Source organism: Stigmatopora argus, chromosome 7, assembly GCF_051989625.1.
Source record: "Stigmatopora argus isolate UIUO_Sarg chromosome 7, RoL_Sarg_1.0, whole genome shotgun sequence".
Lineage (NCBI taxonomy): Eukaryota > Metazoa > Chordata > Actinopteri > Syngnathiformes > Syngnathidae > Stigmatopora > Stigmatopora argus.
Window position 1 is genome coordinate 18,845,069 of NC_135393.1, and position 16,768 is coordinate 18,861,836.

The 16,768-nt window shown below is 47.9% G+C and overlaps 2 protein-coding genes across 2 annotated transcripts; one reads left to right on the top strand and one right to left on the bottom strand.

Moving 5' to 3' along the window:
* The first annotated feature begins 309 nt into the window (after positions 1-309).
* clrn2 (clarin 2) lies at positions 310-2,695 on the top strand. The gene is made up of 3 exons (XM_077604333.1): positions 310-847; positions 1,491-1,670; positions 1,743-2,695. The coding sequence occupies exons 1-3, from the start codon at positions 595-597 to the stop codon at positions 2,009-2,011; spliced, it is 702 nt and encodes a 233-aa protein (XP_077460459.1). The 5' UTR covers positions 310-594; the 3' UTR covers positions 2,012-2,695.
* fam193a (family with sequence similarity 193 member A) lies at positions 2,643-16,433 on the bottom strand. Its single transcript, XM_077604327.1, has 21 exons — positions 15,985-16,433; positions 14,231-14,302; positions 13,917-14,162; positions 13,669-13,838; positions 13,426-13,593; positions 11,825-12,065; positions 11,616-11,740; positions 10,585-10,732; positions 10,433-10,507; positions 10,267-10,341; positions 10,058-10,176; positions 9,147-9,395; positions 8,817-9,072; positions 8,475-8,741; positions 7,621-7,858; positions 6,471-6,761; positions 6,052-6,304; positions 5,261-5,447; positions 4,244-5,165; positions 3,203-3,284; positions 2,643-3,140 (listed from the first exon to the last, which is right to left on the bottom strand). Exons 1-21 carry the CDS (start codon positions 16,213-16,215, stop codon positions 3,047-3,049), a joined length of 4,509 nt encoding a protein of 1,502 aa, XP_077460453.1. The 5' UTR covers positions 16,216-16,433; the 3' UTR covers positions 2,643-3,046.
* Positions 16,434-16,768: the final 335 nt, after the last annotated feature.

Below are 16,768 nucleotides of genomic sequence, written 5' to 3' on the forward strand. Positions count from 1 at the left end.
CTTTTCTTTTAGTTTTATAATTTTCTTCTTTTGGTTCACTTATAAATATGTATATATTTTCTTACAATACAGTAGAAATTGTATACAATAATATTATATTATGTCTGCATAATATCACGTTTGATTTTTTATTAATGTTTTTTTAAACGAAATTACTTATAGAGTCATGACTTTATGTATATATTTAGAATTTAAGTGATCTTGTTTAATTTTAATATAAAAAACAATTAACCAGACACAGCTAGATGGACGGACAGACTTAATTATTTTCTAAATGATGGTGGTCGGGACTTAAAGTCAATGGGTGACCTTTAGGTTTGCCGTGCGTGCAATTATCCGTGCACGCCTATTTGCTTTTGACATCTGCACCAAAAGGTCACCAATCAATCCTTCCCTGTCCAGCAATTGGCTCTCTAGCATTGCCGCAAAAGAGCGGCGAGATCGAGTTTCTCCGCCCTCGCGGTAAGAGATCCCTTCGAGCACCCTGGATTGGGTTTCTCCCTCCATTTCCAGTCCGCCGCTGTCGCCGCCACCTCACCGTCTTCACCCGTGGGGCCCCGGGGCCTTTCTTGAGCCCTTCCCGCGGGCGGGAGGATGCCCTCGCGGCGGAAACGGATCAGCTCGTCGGCCGCCTCGGCGCTGTGCTTGGGCTCAGTGGGCCTCCTGCTCGCGGCCCTGTCCACGGAGCGCTGGGTCAGCGCTCACATCCTGTGCCAAAGCGCCGCCGACATGGTTAACGCGTCCCGCCACGAGATGGAACTCTTCACCGGGGACGTCCGCTACGGACTCTTTGCCGGGGGGAAGAGCAAAAAGTGCGGACTGGGGACCAGACGCTCCAAAATATACAGTGAGGAGGCTTTTCCATTTCACATTTGGTTATTTTTTCATCGTGTGTTGGTGGGTTTTTTGGTGTTTTATTTTTGTCCCTGTTTTAATTTCCCTTGTTGAACATTTTAGGTGATATTTTTACAATGTCTCTCGGATAATATCATAATTAACAATATTAGGGTTACTTGAGAAAAAGTAAATATATTTTTGTTATCACTTTTTAATATTAAAATAAAATAGGGAATAGTTACTTTTTGGCCTTTTTCAATAAAAAAAAAAACTGAAAATACAAATATTTAAAAAAAAGAAAATGTACAAAAAATGTACAATTTTAATGACTTAAAAAGTTGCCAAATAGAACGTCAAATTGATTGGACGTCTGTTGCTAGAGTGTTTAATAAGTCCGCCTCACAATTCTCAGGTCCGTGTGGCATTTGCATGTGCGTGGCTTTTCTCCGGGTACTCCGGTTTCCTCCCACATTCCAACAACATGCATGCTAGGCTAGCTGGGTGAACGCTCTAAATTCATTCAGGGTCTACCACACCTGCTGCCTGCCCAAAGTTGGCTGGGATAGGCTCCAGCACCCCCACTTGGTGGAATATTCCAATACAAAGGGTCCTCAATAGCAGCCTGATTGGATTTTTTTGTGCGTATGTTTTAGTCTTCCCAAATCTGGTACGCACGTTGAACGGAGGCCTCCACGTGACGGTGATCCTCTTCTTGCTGGCGGCGGTATTTTTCGCGCTGGTCGCGCTCTCCTTCGCCATTTACAACGCTCGCAAAATCCCCTACCAGAGCATCAAAGGCCACAAAGGACTGTACCTGTGGAATGCCATCGCGGGTAAGCAAGCGTTCGAACCCGCCCTGGTCGCTAGGCAGATTGGGTAAAACCCCGTCCCTCCCCTCCCCGTAGCTACGTCCGCCGGCCTGGCGGCGCTTTGCTTCCTGGCGGCCGTGAGACGGCACCGCCTCACCGAGCGCGTGGTCAACTACGGGGAGAAGTTCTTCGCTCTGGCCGTCCTGGACGAATCGCTGGACTGGTCCTTCTGGTTGAGCGTGGCCAGCGCCGCCACGCACGTGCTGGTGTGCGCGGCGGTGGCCGTCGGACGGGTCAAGGTGCCCGGGGCGGAGGTCAAGAGGCCCCAAGAGCCCACCATCTCCGCTCTGGATCTGCTCTACTGAACCTGATGGTGATTGGGTCACGCTAAAGTCCATTAGAGGCTATTTCTCGTTAGCTCGGACTGGAATTCCAGTCCAAGCGGATTGGACGCCGAGTCTTCACAGTTCAAATGAATCCATTGGATGTGTATGGCAAATAATGATCTTAATTTCCATCACTTTGTCCATTTTGGTCAATTCCTGTAGATTTTGGAGCATTTTCTGGTCAACTTTAGAGGATTTGATGCTCACTTGAGATCCCGGGGTCATTTCCTGTTTATTTTGTGGAGGATTTCCTGTTCATTCAGGGGTGACTTTTCATTTTCCTTTTATTTTGGGGCATTCCCAGGTCACTTCCTGTTTATTTTGGGTCCCATTTGGTTGGTTCCCAGGACATTTTCTGTTGATTTTGGCTAACTTCCTGCTCATTTGGGGCCTTCCAGGGTCACTACTTCTGCACTTTAGATCACGTGTACTGGTTTTTAGTCCCTTTCTGGGTCACTTGTTGTAGATTTTGTTCCTTTTTTAGTGCTGGTCCTTCCTTTCTTTTTCATTTGAAGTAAAAAAAAAGCACCATCCATGGCGGCCATGAGTTAAAACTACAAATAAATACGAGCCCCCCCAAAAGAAAAATACCAAAAAGAACACAATCTGGTAAGATTTTTTTTTTTTACTCATTTTCCTTTAAACAGAATCTACAAAAGAAAAAAAAAACTCAAGTATTCCGTGAGGGCGGGAAGGGGCGGGTTTAACGAGCCACAATATGTCAAATACGTCTTTTTAATTAACAATAATAATTATCTTCCATTTGTTTTTTGTTTTTTTTTGATGATTCCATACCATGGCTTGTTCAGTCATGAAAGCGGCCGACGAAAAAGCACACAAGCACGCTTGTTCAGCAGGTCCGTCAAGGGGGCGGGGCCAACAACAACGAAAAAAAACAAAAAAACAAAAAACGGAAAAATAAAGCAAGGCAGCGTCTGGAGAGAACCGTCGGTCGGGGTCAAAAAGGTAGATTGCTGGCCGGTGGAGGTATAAAGGGGGCGGGGCTGGCTGGACTCAGTGTGCCGCAAAAGTGGCCTTTTTTAAGCTAAAGTTGGACCAGTTGATGGACAGCCGCTGGCGCGTCTGCCGGGCCGAATCCAAACAGAACCTGACAAAAGAGAGCGGCATGTTCAGTGACCGAGTGTGGCTAGTGTAGAGGCGCGTACGTACCTTTTAAAATATTCCACCTCTCGCTCCGTCTCGTCCATCTCCGTGCTGTCCAAATCGATGTCTTTGGGAAGGAACACGTCATCTAAACACAAAAAACACATTGAGGGGATGAGTAAAAGCGCCATCTTGACAAACTAGACCACTTCCTGGTTGTACTGCTCACGTGACTTCCTTTTTAAATGTGTCTACGTGGAGGCAAAACCCTTTCGGAATGTGCGATCCAGCAATCCATTTCTACAGAATTTCAGAAACACTACCTGCGATGATTCATCTTAAGACTTTCCTTTCAGTGGAACACATTTGTACTCCCTATTAAAATCATAGATATGAAAATTGAATCAGGGGACGAGAGAAATTGTCAAATTCAACGATTTTAAGGCAATTTTAAGGGTGTGGCTTATATGTGGAGGCGGCTAATATACGAGAAAGTACGGTATTTTGATTCAGGTGTGTTGGAGAAGGGAGGGAGATATGGAAAACAGACCGGATGGGGCAAGGGTGTCGGACTCGGGTTGGTTAGCGGGCTGCATTAACGTCAACTGGATTTTATGTGGGCCGGACCATTTTAGATAGAATATTTAGATTTTTTTATATAAATGGATTAAAAGAACTGGATTAAAAGCCCTGAATATTCTGTTTTTTTATAGATCCAAAACAATGTTTATTTTATCTTTTTTTAAATATATTTTTTTAGATTTTACAAAATGATTTTTGAACTAAAAACAGAAAATGGATTAAAAAAGGACATTTTTTGATTTAAAAGGGGAAAATAATCAGGAAATGTAATATACATCTATACTCTTCATTTGAATTTGATCCTAAAACAGAAAGGCACAAGGCACTCATGATTGACTTTCCCGGGCCGCACAAAATGATGCGGTGGGCCAGATTTGGCCCCCGGGCCACCACTTTGACACGTGGGATAGGGGCTCTTGAGGACCGGACTTGGTCACTCCTGGTATAAGGAAAACCAAACCGACCGGACCTGACCGAACGTACGTCCAGCAATTTATTTTTTGTTTCCCCCGTGGGTACACTCACCTATGGAGGTGCTCATCTTGTCGGTCTTCTTCTTCTTGTTCTTCTTGGCCTTGCCTTTGGGCTGCGGGGACTCGGCGCCGGCGGCCTTCCCGTTCTGCTCCGGGCCTTCCGAACGAAGACGCAAGGGCGGCGAGGGCGACGGGTTGGACGCGGGCGGGCTCCGCCGCCGCTCCTCCTTCGGCCGACTTTTGCCGCCGTCGTTGGCGCTCTCCGGGGCGGCCTTGGCGTCGGCGTTGCGGTCGCGCAGGCGCGACACGCCCCGTTCGGTGGCCCGCCGTCCCTCGGACCGGGGCTCCGGCCCGACCTCCTCGGGGCAGATGAGGCTGCGGAGGAGCTGCGATTTGCCGTCGCGGAGGCGTTCCAGCACGTTGTGGGCCGCCGTTCGCTCGGGCGGTGGCGGCGGCAGGGGCGGCTGCGCGTGGTGGTGATGATGATGGTGGTGCGGGTGCGGCTGGTTGTCGGCGGGCGCCGTGTTCTCCTTGGCTTTGTCCTTCTTCTTCTTCTTGGCGGCGCAGTGTTGCTGGCGCAGCTCCTGCAGCCGCAGGAACTCGCGTTGGAGCGCGGCTTCCTCTTCCCGGCGGCGGCGGCGCCGCTCCTCCCGCTGAGCCTCGGCCTCCTGCCGGGCCTTCTCCTCCATCTTCTTCTGCTTGTGCCTGGCCCGCTTGGCGGCTTTGGAGCTGGACGTGGGCTTGCTGTCGGCGCTGTTGATGAACTGGAGCAAGTCCTCCACCCGCCGGTGGTCCTCCAGGCCGGTGGCGGCGGAAGCGGCGGCGGTGCCGCCGCCGGGGCCCTCGCGTTCGGGCGCCGGCTGCTGCTGCTGCTGCTCCTCGCGCTTGGGCTGCTCCTCCTTGCGTTTGGTCAGGCGCAGGCGCAGCTTCTCGCGCATCTCGGCGTAGTTGCGGCTGGTCGGCGCCGCCGGGGGCTGCCGGGCAGAAAGACGAGCAGCGTAAGCGGCGGCGAAGGTCCAACTGGTTATTGAATTGGAATCCTCGGCTTTAATGGCCGCGGTACGCTCACCCCGCCGTGTCCGAAGAACTCGCAGTAGCAGCAGTCGCAGTACTTTCCTTCCTTCTGGTTGGTGGACGTGGAGGTGGACGAGCTGTGCTCCGAACAGCTGTCCTCGTCCTGGCTCTCCTCGCCATCGTAGGGCGGGTGCTCGTACGCCCCGTTGCCCTCGCACCGGTGGCCTTCGCAGTCGGGATCGCTGAAAGCGGGAGGTAACAAAAAAAAGTGCTGTATTGGTATGGACCAATACTAGAATGCTGTACTAAGAAACAACACCAGAGACGCCAGAGCCAAAATGGCCGCCAGCTATGCACTCAGCTGCAAAAAATACAAATACATACATATATTTACATACATACACATATATATATACACATATATATATATATATACATATATATATATATATATACACACACATATATATACATATATATATATATATATGTATATATATATATATGTATATATATATAAATATGTGTATATATATATATATATATATATATATATATATATATATATATATATATATATATATATATATACACATACAAATATATACACACACACATATATATATATATTTTTCATATATTCAATTCATTTGAAGAGGGAGGGCAGCAGTAAATTGGTTCATTCACCCTCCTACTTCAAGCAGCTTGGACATCTACTTGGGATGAAGTCCCTTCAATTCTGGCAGATGTATAAAAATACCTTCCATTGCCCCTACTAAGATGGCCTCGGGGCGGCCATGTTGGTAGGGGCAACCTTTGCAGCGACCACAAAAAAAACGGACCCACCTGCAGACGCTAGGGGGGGCGCTGAGCGGACTGTCCGCCGATGAAACGTTGGGCTCGGCCGGCGGGAGGCACAGGCCCGGGTGCGTCTCCCCCGAGTCGGACGCCGGGCTGACGCTTTTGGGGAAGGGCGCCGCGGCGCCGGTCGGCGCGGAGAGCGGCGGGAGGGGGCCGAGGGGGGCGGGGTTGATCCGGGCGGCGGCCGGGGAGATTTGCCGGTGGTGGTCCTCTTTACCCAAACTGTGAAAAACGTCGTCTGGGGAGAAGAAGACAAATGGAGGAGGATTTCAAGCAATTAGTCATTACAAGACAATTATATAGAAAATGGCAGGATTGGCAAAGGATTGAAAAAGGACGCATCGTGTGTTAGGCTTATTTCAAAGTGTGGAGAAAGCAAAATCATGGAGAGGCGAGGTTCTTACTGGACTGGACAGCGGTGGCGGTGCACGAGATGGGCGGGACGGGCGCCGAGGGTGCCGTGGTCACGCGATTGGTCTCCATGAAGGCATCTTGGAAGTTGTACAGACACTTCTTCTTGGCGCCGCTCTTCTTCTGCTCGCGGGCCTCCGACGACGAACACGAGGAAAGGGACGAGGGCGACGAAGAGGAAGGGTGCGGGGCGGCGGGCGCTGCCGGGTGCCGGTGGTCCGCTCGGGGGCTGGCGGGCGTGGGCGGGAGGGGGACGTCGGCGGCGGCTGGCTCCAGCATTTCGCCTGCGGAGAAGAAGAAGACCAATTTAATTCAATATTAGACATCCCATCCACTTCCCCAATTCAACTTCATTCTAATTTGTATTGATACTGAGCAGTGTACATTTAAAATGTGACCTGCTCTGCCGCTTCAACAAAATACTACAAATATAAATATTTTCAATAGATAGACAGCCCACATTATTACCAAAAGACAAAACAATACGCTTAACATCTGAATTATTTTTGTAAAACTAATGATAAAGTTTTGTTACCTTCTAAAATGTTATATCTGTAGTTTTTATTCCTCCATATTTTTGTCATTTTCCGCAAATATTTCCATTTTTGTCAAAGACCTATTTCTAACGTGTATTTTTGTAATATTAAATTCTCACTATGCAGTACTTCAAACTATTCTTTCCATAAAGTACCCATTCTTCTTTTTTTCTTTGACATTTCTGTACTCCATGTTTTTCGCTTCTTAACTCCTATCATTGATTTTATTACTTCCAAAACTTTTAACACATTTGTTTTTTTTGCATCACATCCAAATATTTTTTTTTGATTTGTGGTCTTTTTTAAAAATATTTTTTAGATTAGCTATTAATTATTTTTTGCATGGATTTAAAAAAAATATATATATATTTTTTTTATTCTGCCTAATGGCGCCCTCAGTTTGCATTGACTTTTGCATTTTTTTGCATTACATCTAATTTGCAGTCTTTTTTTTTAGATGAACTGTTAATTATTTTTGCATGGATGCTTTTAAAAATATATATATTAATTTTGCCTAATAGCACCCTCAGTTTGCATTGATTTGCAATTCAACTTTATTCTAATTTCTATGTATTATGACGTCTTTCTTCCATTTGGAATGACTGACCTTGCAGCAACTCGGGCAGCAGCACTTGACTGATGGATTGATCGAAGCTCTTCATCATGGTGGCATCCCACAGGCTCTGAAAGTCCAGCGGCAGGCACTGCAGCGAGTTGTTCCAGTCGCCCGTCCCGCCTCCTCCGCCTCCGTTGTAGCTGTTCTGGTACGCGTGCTCGGGTAGCGTGGGGCTGAAGGCCGGCTGCTTGGCCGCCGAGTGGCTGGGCGTGGGCTTGGGGGGCAAAGGCTGAGAGGGGGGGGAGCAGAGATCTTAGATATAATATTTAGATTTTTTTAAATATAAATTGATTAAAAGAACTGGATTAAAAGCCCTGAATATTCAGTTTTTTATAGATGTAAAACAATGTTTATTTTAGCATTTCATATATATTTTTAGATTTTACAAAATGATTTTTGAACTGAAAACACAGAAAAAATGGATTTCAAAAAATGACAATTATTGATTTAAAAGGGGGAAAATCAGGAAATGTAATATACATTTATACTCTTCATTTTAATTTGATCCTAAAACACAAAGTCGGCACTCATCATTTACTTTCCCGGGCCGCACAAAATGATGCGGCGGGCCAGATTTGGCCCCCGGGCTGCCACTTTGACACATGTGGAGTAGATTATCGGCGCCGATATTTGGACCATGTAGGTATCTGCCTTTTTTATTTTAAAAAGGGAAAACAATTTAAAATTGGGATATTTCAGCTTTTCCTGTTGTCTCGTGATCTATTCACAGCCACGCCTACCATAAACCAAAAACTACATTTGGCGAGTGACTTCTTTGTACTATGTTACCGATGGCCTCGTTTTCCATGTTTGTTTCTAGAAAGGAGCTTTTTCTTTTTTTTTACCTTGTTGTGCGTGAGAGGGGGGCTTGGCGGGTAGAGCGTGGGGTGCAGCAGCGGCCGCGAAAAGTTGTGCATCGGTAAGTGCCCGTGGATGTGCGGGTAGAGGTGGAGCGCCGGCCGGGCCGGACCGTTGTCCGCGAAGGGAGGGTGTCCGTCGGCGGCAGGAAGGGGAGGCGCCGGGTGGAGTCGCCCGGCGTGCGCCAGGACGTTGGCCGAGGCGGCGTCCTGGTTGCAAACGTGGCACTCGCACACGTGCTGGACCTGTTCCACCTTTTAGGTGGAAACGCCAAGCCGGTGACGCGGAGGAGGGTGTGGAGGATACGACAAATATGTCCGAGTTCCTACCTGCCGGTGGTGGTTGTAAGACGGGGGAGGGCTGTTGGTCTCCCGCCGCCGCCGCCGCCCCTCGTCGTCGTCGGACGAGCTGGCGCTGCTGCTGACGCGAGGCGACCGCGCGGAGATGGGCGTGAGGGGGGAGCGGTCGCCGAAGCGGTGTCCGTTGAGGGCCGCCGCGCCGTCGCCCCGGTAGCCGCCGCCCACCACGGGGTAGACGTCCCCGAACTTGGCAGACGCGGGAGGCGCTTCGTCGTCGTCGCTGACGCTTCGGCGGAGGAGGAGGAGGCGGAAAGTTAGCCGGCGAACGACGGCGGGCGGCGCGTTTGTCGGTGGTCTCACAAGGGGTTGGCGTCCCCGGCGGGCAAGAGGAGTCGCGGGCGTTGATGGACGGCGACGGGGGAGCCGGCGTCGGAACCCGACGCCGAGCTGGCCGACGACAGGCTGGGCGGGCGAGCTTGGGCCAGGTAGTCCTGCGGGGCCGACACCGCCACCGCCGCCGCGTTGACCGCCGCCGACTCGTCCGCCGCGGGAGAGTCCATGATGCCGCATGTCAGGATGTGCGAGAGGCTGCAGTCGTCGCACGTGCACCTGCCGACAGGAAAAAATAATAATAATACATATTAATTTTGGGAAAAAGAAAATAAAGGCAAAAAATAGCCAAACAAATAAAAACTTCATAATACATGAATTCCTTTTTAAATGACCCACTTTACTTTAAGCAAAGCTACCTTTTGTAAAATCGTTGTATTTAGAGCATACAATACAATACAAAAAAAGAATAATAACAACAACAACAACAACAATGCGAGAGACGTATTTTTAAGGGAATAATAACTCTTTAGAAAAACCATTCCAAGAACTATCTGGCAAACGCAGCGGAGGCCCACGGGAGCATATTTTTGTAATTCCTACTGTATTCTGTTGAAGTTATTTTTGTATATTCTACAGAGTTTAAAAATGTAAAAATGTAAACCGGAAACGTCCCCAAAACGAGAGGAAGTGACCCAGTAGTGTCCCAAAAATTAACAGAAAGTGACATGGAAATGCATTAAAACAAAAATTCTGGAAAAACTACTGACCAAATTGGAGAAAATCAATAAAAAGTACGTGTTTTAGCACCATCCGAACATTTCATTTTTTCCCCCCTCATCCTACCATGTTTACCCCTAGTAAACACCCCATTGATTGAGTTTGTCCACTCGCCGCCAACCCTCCCACTTCTCCGCGATTGGACCGGAAAGGTGGCTCACCTCCTCCGATAATTGCAGTTGGGACAGTCGGGAATGCCGAGTCTGGACGAGAGCATCCTCATGGTGTCCGTGAAGTTGTCCCCGCACGGCGCCTTTTTGTTGTTGTTGTTGTTGGGAAGCTACCGGCGCAAAAGCCACACGACACCTCAAGCGCCCAATCCGCCAAGGCCGCGCCCCATCCGCCACTTGGATTTGCGGCGCCTTCCTACCTGCTCCTCCACGTATCTCCGCTGCTTGAAAGACTCCCAGTCTTCCTTGAGCATTCGCTGCTTGGTCTTTAAAGTCTGGATGGGATGCAAGGCAAAAGACAAAAACGAAATCAAGGCGGGTCGCCTTCAAGGGAGCGACAGACGGACGGATGGCGAGGGAGCTGACGTTTTTGCCCGGCGGCGACTTGCGCGGCTCCGTCCTGTGGTCGGCGAAACTGGGGCCCTCCACTTTGAACAGCAGCTGGGGACGGCGGCGAGCGCTAAGTTCAGGTTTCCCGGGACGGGACGGTACGCCTTCCCGGACGGCCACCCGGTTACCTGTTCGTCCACGTAGTCGTCGATCCTCTTCTCGCACTCCCGCCACTCGCCGGCCACGGCGGCCATCTCGCGTTGCAGCCGCTGGTAGTCGTCCAGCAGGCTCCGGTACGTGTCCTCGCTGTATGAGTCGTGCGAGGCCGTGCCCAATCTGGGAAAATCAATGGCGAGATTTGGCCAGTAGCGACATGACAGCCCGATTAGTTTTGTTATTTTATTAGCTGCTACTTTTATTTTCCACAATTTTTAGTCTAAAAAAAGTCTGCTTTACTATGAATCCACTGGGAATACACGAGAACATTTCAGACACGCTGAATCATTTTGCCTTCATATTTTTGTTATTTTGGGTATATTCAACATGTTTTTCGCAATGTAAAGTAAAAAAAATGTAATGCTTAGTATTTCTAATATTTATGTAATACTTAATACAGTGTACATTAAAAAAGTGACCTATTCTGCCGCTTCAACAAAATACTACAAATATAAATATTTTGAATAACTAGAAATCCTACATTACCAAAATACAAAAAAAAATACACTTGACATCTGAAATATTTTTGTAAAACCAATGATAAAGTTTTGTTACCTTCTAAAATGTGTTATATCTGTACTTTTTATTCCTCCATATTTTTGTCATTTTCCACAAATATTTCCATTTTTGTCCAAGACCGATTTCTAACGTGTATTTTTGTAATATTAAATTCTCACTATGCAGTACTTCAAACTATTCTTTCCATAAAGTACCCATTCTTCTTTTTTTCTTTGATATTTCTGTACTCCATGTTTTTCGTTTCTTAACTCCTATCATTTATTTTATTACTTCCTAAATTTTTAACACATTTGTTTTTTTTCTGCATTACATCCAACTATTTTTGGGGACTTGTAGTCTTTTAAAAAAATTTTTTTTTTAGATGAACTGTTAATTATTTTTGCATGTATGCTTTTTTATTTTTATTTTTCTATATATTTTTTTTTCTGCCTAATAGCACCTTCAGTTTGCATTGACTTTCAGTTGAAAAGCGTACAAGGCTTACTTGAGCTGTGCAACAAGTGCGGGCAGGCTGCTGTGCAAGATGGGCTCCGAGAAGACCAAGTTCTCGAAAAGGTGCTTGTTGTGCAGCTCCCACGTCACGTGGAACTTGTGGAGGTGCTCGTTCTCCTGAGAGGAAACCGACAGAAGAGCGCCGTTACGTTAGCACACGGCCCAACCGGAGGCGGAAACAACGACGCCGCCGCAACTCACCAAGGTGAGCAGGAACCCGCTGATGGTGCGCGCCGCCTGGCAGAGGGCGCTGTACTCCTCCAGCAGGAGGGAGACCAGCCGGTGGGCCCGCGGGGGCCCCTCGGCGGGCCCCGCCAGCGGCAGCGGCGGCGGGGACGGCTCCGAGAGCTGCTTCAGGAGCCGCGCCTTCATCTCCAGGACGTATTCGCGGGCCTGCTGCTCCAGACGCTGGTACAGCTGGTACGGGTCCTTCTCGCACAGCCTGGGTGAATTCAAAAAGGAGGTCAAGTGAGCGGTACAACCAGGAAGTGTGTCCGTAGCGGTCTAGTTTGTCATCCCTAGGTAAGATGGCGCTTTTGGACTTGGAGTTCACTCTTTTTTCAATTTTTTTTCTTGACGTCAAAATAAATTTTGTTAAGTGTGACACGCTCAAGTGTTTTAAAGTGTTTAAGTTATTAACGATTGCATGTTGGGGGTGTACAACTACAGTGGTACCTCGTCATACGACCGCTCGTCATACAAAATTCTCGTCTTACGGCGGAAATTCCGATCAAATAATTCGCCTGTCATGCGATCAAAATTTCGTGATGCGACCAAGCCAGGTCTTTTTTGCATATCTTTCGTGTATAACAATATTTACGAGCACGGAACGATTAATTCAGACGAGTTTCTCATACGACCAGGAAACGCACAACGCGGATGCGCGGGCAAAAAGAGGGCTTTCTGGGTAATGAAGTACACTGGTGCACACAACACCCATAGGCAATGGCAACCTTTCTCAGAATAAAACTTCATTACCCACAATCAATACGTGGGTAAGCTCGGCAATTGCATTTCCTGTTATTCTTTCTAAGGAATAGTTCTTTCAAGACTATTTCTCGTTGGCAAGTGGTTGTGCGTTATCCTATTGTGAGGACATTTGGGTGCATCATTTTGGGAATATTTTGAAGGGAATAGTACAACAGCAAACAGTCCATCGATAGCGAACGTGAGTGAGGGTGGAGGCGTGGCAAAGCGCCAACCTGGAAAACGAAGGTAACAAAAGATTACAACAAAATTAGAATTCAGTTTTGTATAAAGTTACATTAAACGTATGTTTGAGTGTCTGTATATATTAATCCCAGTTAATTTAAATTTGTTTGTTCCGTTTACGAGTGCGTTGTCGTGGGAAAAAAACGACCCCCCCCCAAACGTCTCGGTCTCCCGTCGGCGAAATCTGCCCAATTTTAGTTAGATTAAACACATTTTAGTACTATTAAACCACTAGTTATGTGTTACTTTGTTAATAGATGGCGAATTAGAAGAAATAAAACATTTTTTCCAATCCAATATCCTGTTTTGGGTGTTTTTTCAGGGGGTTGGAACGAATTCATTTGTTTTCAGTTCATTTCAATGGGAAACGTTCGCTCGAGTTACGAGAAGCTTGACATACGAACTCAGTCCCGGAACGGATTAAGATCGTATGTCGAGGTACCACTGTATGGCGTATATGCGAGAAAATACAGTAATTACCACACAAAATGTGCTCTCACAGGATTCATCGCGATTAAAAGAAGCTAGTTTGGACTTTTGTTCAGCCACTAGGGATGCCTAGCCAATGTCAAAGCGTAGCGTTCCGTTACCTGTCCACCAGCTCCTTAACGCCGTCCTTGTCCGGTCCCAGAGGCTGGTCGCGATCGTCTGCCAGCGGCGTCCCGGCCTGCCGGTAAATGCAGCGGACCACGTAGCGCACCTCCGACCAGTGCTTCTGCAGCTGGCGCGACTCCCTCTCCGACTCGGCCGACAACTCCCTGCCAAAGGATCGAATCCGGACGGTAAATCACGCCGCCGCCACCACCACAGCGTCCAGTTCACGGGCCACGCACCGCCTCTCGTTGCAAGCCTCGCAGCCGCACGCCGTCTCGCCGGGGGCGGGGGGGCCCAGATCGGGCGCCGGCAATGCGGGCGCGCTGAGTCTGTCCACGGGCGTCGCCGCCGCCAGATCCGGCCCGAGGGTGCCGTTCACCGCGGGCATGTGCAAAAGAAAATCCTGACTCTGCCCGGAAAGACAAACAAAAATCGTTCTAACTCCTCCGTGGAAAATCTCCTTTTAAAAAGGCGCGTGGCGACTCACCCCCAGCTGCTCCAACGCCGTGTGCCGGTCCTCCTTCTCCACGGTTCGACGACAGTCGGAGCAAACCCACAGGGGCAGCGGGAGGGCGGCGGGCGGCTGGCCGGTATCGTGCTCGCCGTTCCGACGGTCGGGGCCGAGCGCCTCGGAAGGCCGCGGGCCGTCTTTGCTGCGCTCGCAGCGGCACAAGAGGCAGCGGTCGCCGGCCGTGTACGTGGCGCGTTGGTTCAGGCCGAACGTAAACGGCGTCTGGCGCGACGGGAGCCGTTGAATAAAGGATTCCCGGCGGCGTCGGCCATTTTGAAAGAGACATTTACCTGAAGGACGCCGGTGAAATCAGCGTTGACTGGTCCCTCGGTAAACTGTGGTGTGACGTTGTTCATTTTGAGCTGCGGAATAATACGTATTATTAATATGGAAACTGAAATTCATTTATGTATATAGCGCCCTCCGCCAAAATGTAAACATAGACCAGAAAGTAAATAATGAATAACACGACGAATGGTCAACATTTAAAACTGCTGATCCAAAATGACAATCATGCAAATTCCCCAAGAATAAAACAAATCTAGAAAAATATTATATACATTGACTTTCAAGACGGCTGTATACCGAGTTAGCATAATAATAATAATCACAAATTAATTTAAACTGAACCATTTTTTTTGCCAGTGTGGATTACATTTGTTACTATTTTCAATTGTTTTTCATGCATTACTCAGAGAGGGTCACCACTGGGGTCTTGGGGGGTCAATTTGGCTAACTATTGAGATAAGGAGATCTTGGGCCCAAATGGAGGTAGTACTATTTACGCAGCTAAAATCCCATCAATGTGGCAAGCAGACAGCGCCATCACTGGCCAAAATGTGCTTTGCAGGAACAACATTTAAGCTAATAACGACGATAAACTGTCCCATTAATATTACACGGTGCCATTTTGCTTTTCAATGCACCGTACACATTGTTTTCTCTGTTATTTACGTTTAAAACGAAGGCACTGCTACACATACAATCAAACAATTTTCTCAATGTCAGCCAACCGCCAGGGGGCGAACACACGGTTAAGGTTTCATGGAGCTACTGAAGAAAAAAAACGAACCTGCACCTTGCATTAAGTGACAAAAAGTCCTGGAAAATTAATTTTGCATTAGCAAGTACCGAAAACTTATATTTGGTCAATTTAGAATACTACTATTATCCCATTACATGTACCAAATTCTTTAAAAACCAAACTGTGGCCCCATCTTACTGACATGAAAGCAGGCGTCAAGTGAGAAATACCAGGCGTTTTTTTATGAATACACTTCTTAATAGGTTTGTTATGCTTTTATTAATTAATGTATACGCCAGTAACCCCTGCCTTATTCGTGTCCAAGTATCAAAAGCACACCTTTATACCATTTAGACTTCAATTAACCCCAAAAATGTACGGTTTCTAAAGGATATTTCAAGCAAATTTACATTGAGAAATGGTTCAGATTCTATGAAATATGTTTGTTTTAGTCTATAGGGTTCATTTATTTCCAGCAAAACAAGAACATTTCATCATAGAAATAATGTGTGGAGACGTTTTTAAAATTAAAATAAAAAACACTTTAAACTCAAGAGAAAAGACAAGAGTCAAGGCCCGAAGGAGTGAAGCCGTTAGCATAGTTAGCTTTGCTATTTATCTTTGCATCTGCCGTGCGTCAAAAAAAGCGGATTTCCTTTCAATTCATTTGCTTTTTAAGTAAGGGAAAGTCTCGGCAAGACCAAAGCCAATTCACGGGCACTCAAGGGGGGCCAGAGGGGCGAAGATAACCGAGAAAGTTGAAGAACTGTGGCAGGGTCGCCTTCACGGCGTCGGACCGCCGATGTCATGTTTACGGTGGCGAAAATGAATAAAATAGCCCGTTGGAGTGCAGACAAAAGGGGTTGAAACTTCCAAAAACAAGACGCCTTTCGACGGCACGCCCGCTACAAATGCAAGATAGCAAGCCGCCTTCCTGCCTTCGGTTTTGGGCCCACGTAAGATTAGCGTCGTTGATAATGTCGCGCCGGGCTGACACGCTCGGAGGGAGGGGGTGCTTACCTCTCCGTTGATGCCCGTCACGGAGCCCAGGTCTGCGGGCGGAACAGGTGCGAGGAAGCCGGCAGGTGCCGGAACTCCGGGGCAGCCGAGGGCCGAGGCGACCCCGGCCTTGCTGCAGACGACGCCGCCGCTGGTGCCGCTATTGCAGACAGCACTGCAGCTGGTGCCGCTGCCACCGCCCCGCTTGTTCTTCCTGCGTTTTGCCCCACGCTTAGCATCAGTTGGACTCATTTTTCTCCGACACGGCAGGCCGTCCGGCTTCGGTGGGTTCTCCAGTGGGACTCCGGGTGTGGCTTTGTGTTGGGAGCGTCTTTTGCTTCTAGCCGACGAGGAAAAGTGCAAAAAAGCCGACTTGACTGTGTCCAATATGGCTGCTTTGGTTGGAGCTGCGCTGCCTCAACTTGGCTTGGGTTGGGGTTGTGGCGTCACTCTGCGTCCGGGAACGCGGGGGGTTGTGGGAAATGTATTTGTTTCGTCTCGGGTGGGACTGTCAGTGGAACTGAGCATGCGCTACGGTCGGCATCTTCCGGAGGCAGACAGTCTACGACAAATAAGCAGAATTTTTTCTTGTACGATTGGAGGAAGTGGAATGTTATCGTGAGTGGGATAAATATCACACTGAAAATAATAACAGAAATAAGCACGTAGAGTAATAGTTGGCTTAAAGCTTTTTCTAGTGATTTTTTTCCATGAAGCTCGCGTGATTGATTACGTCACTTCCGCTTTAGCAAGATGCCTGGCGTGATCTTTTTTTAATTTAAATTTAATATTAATGTTACTATCC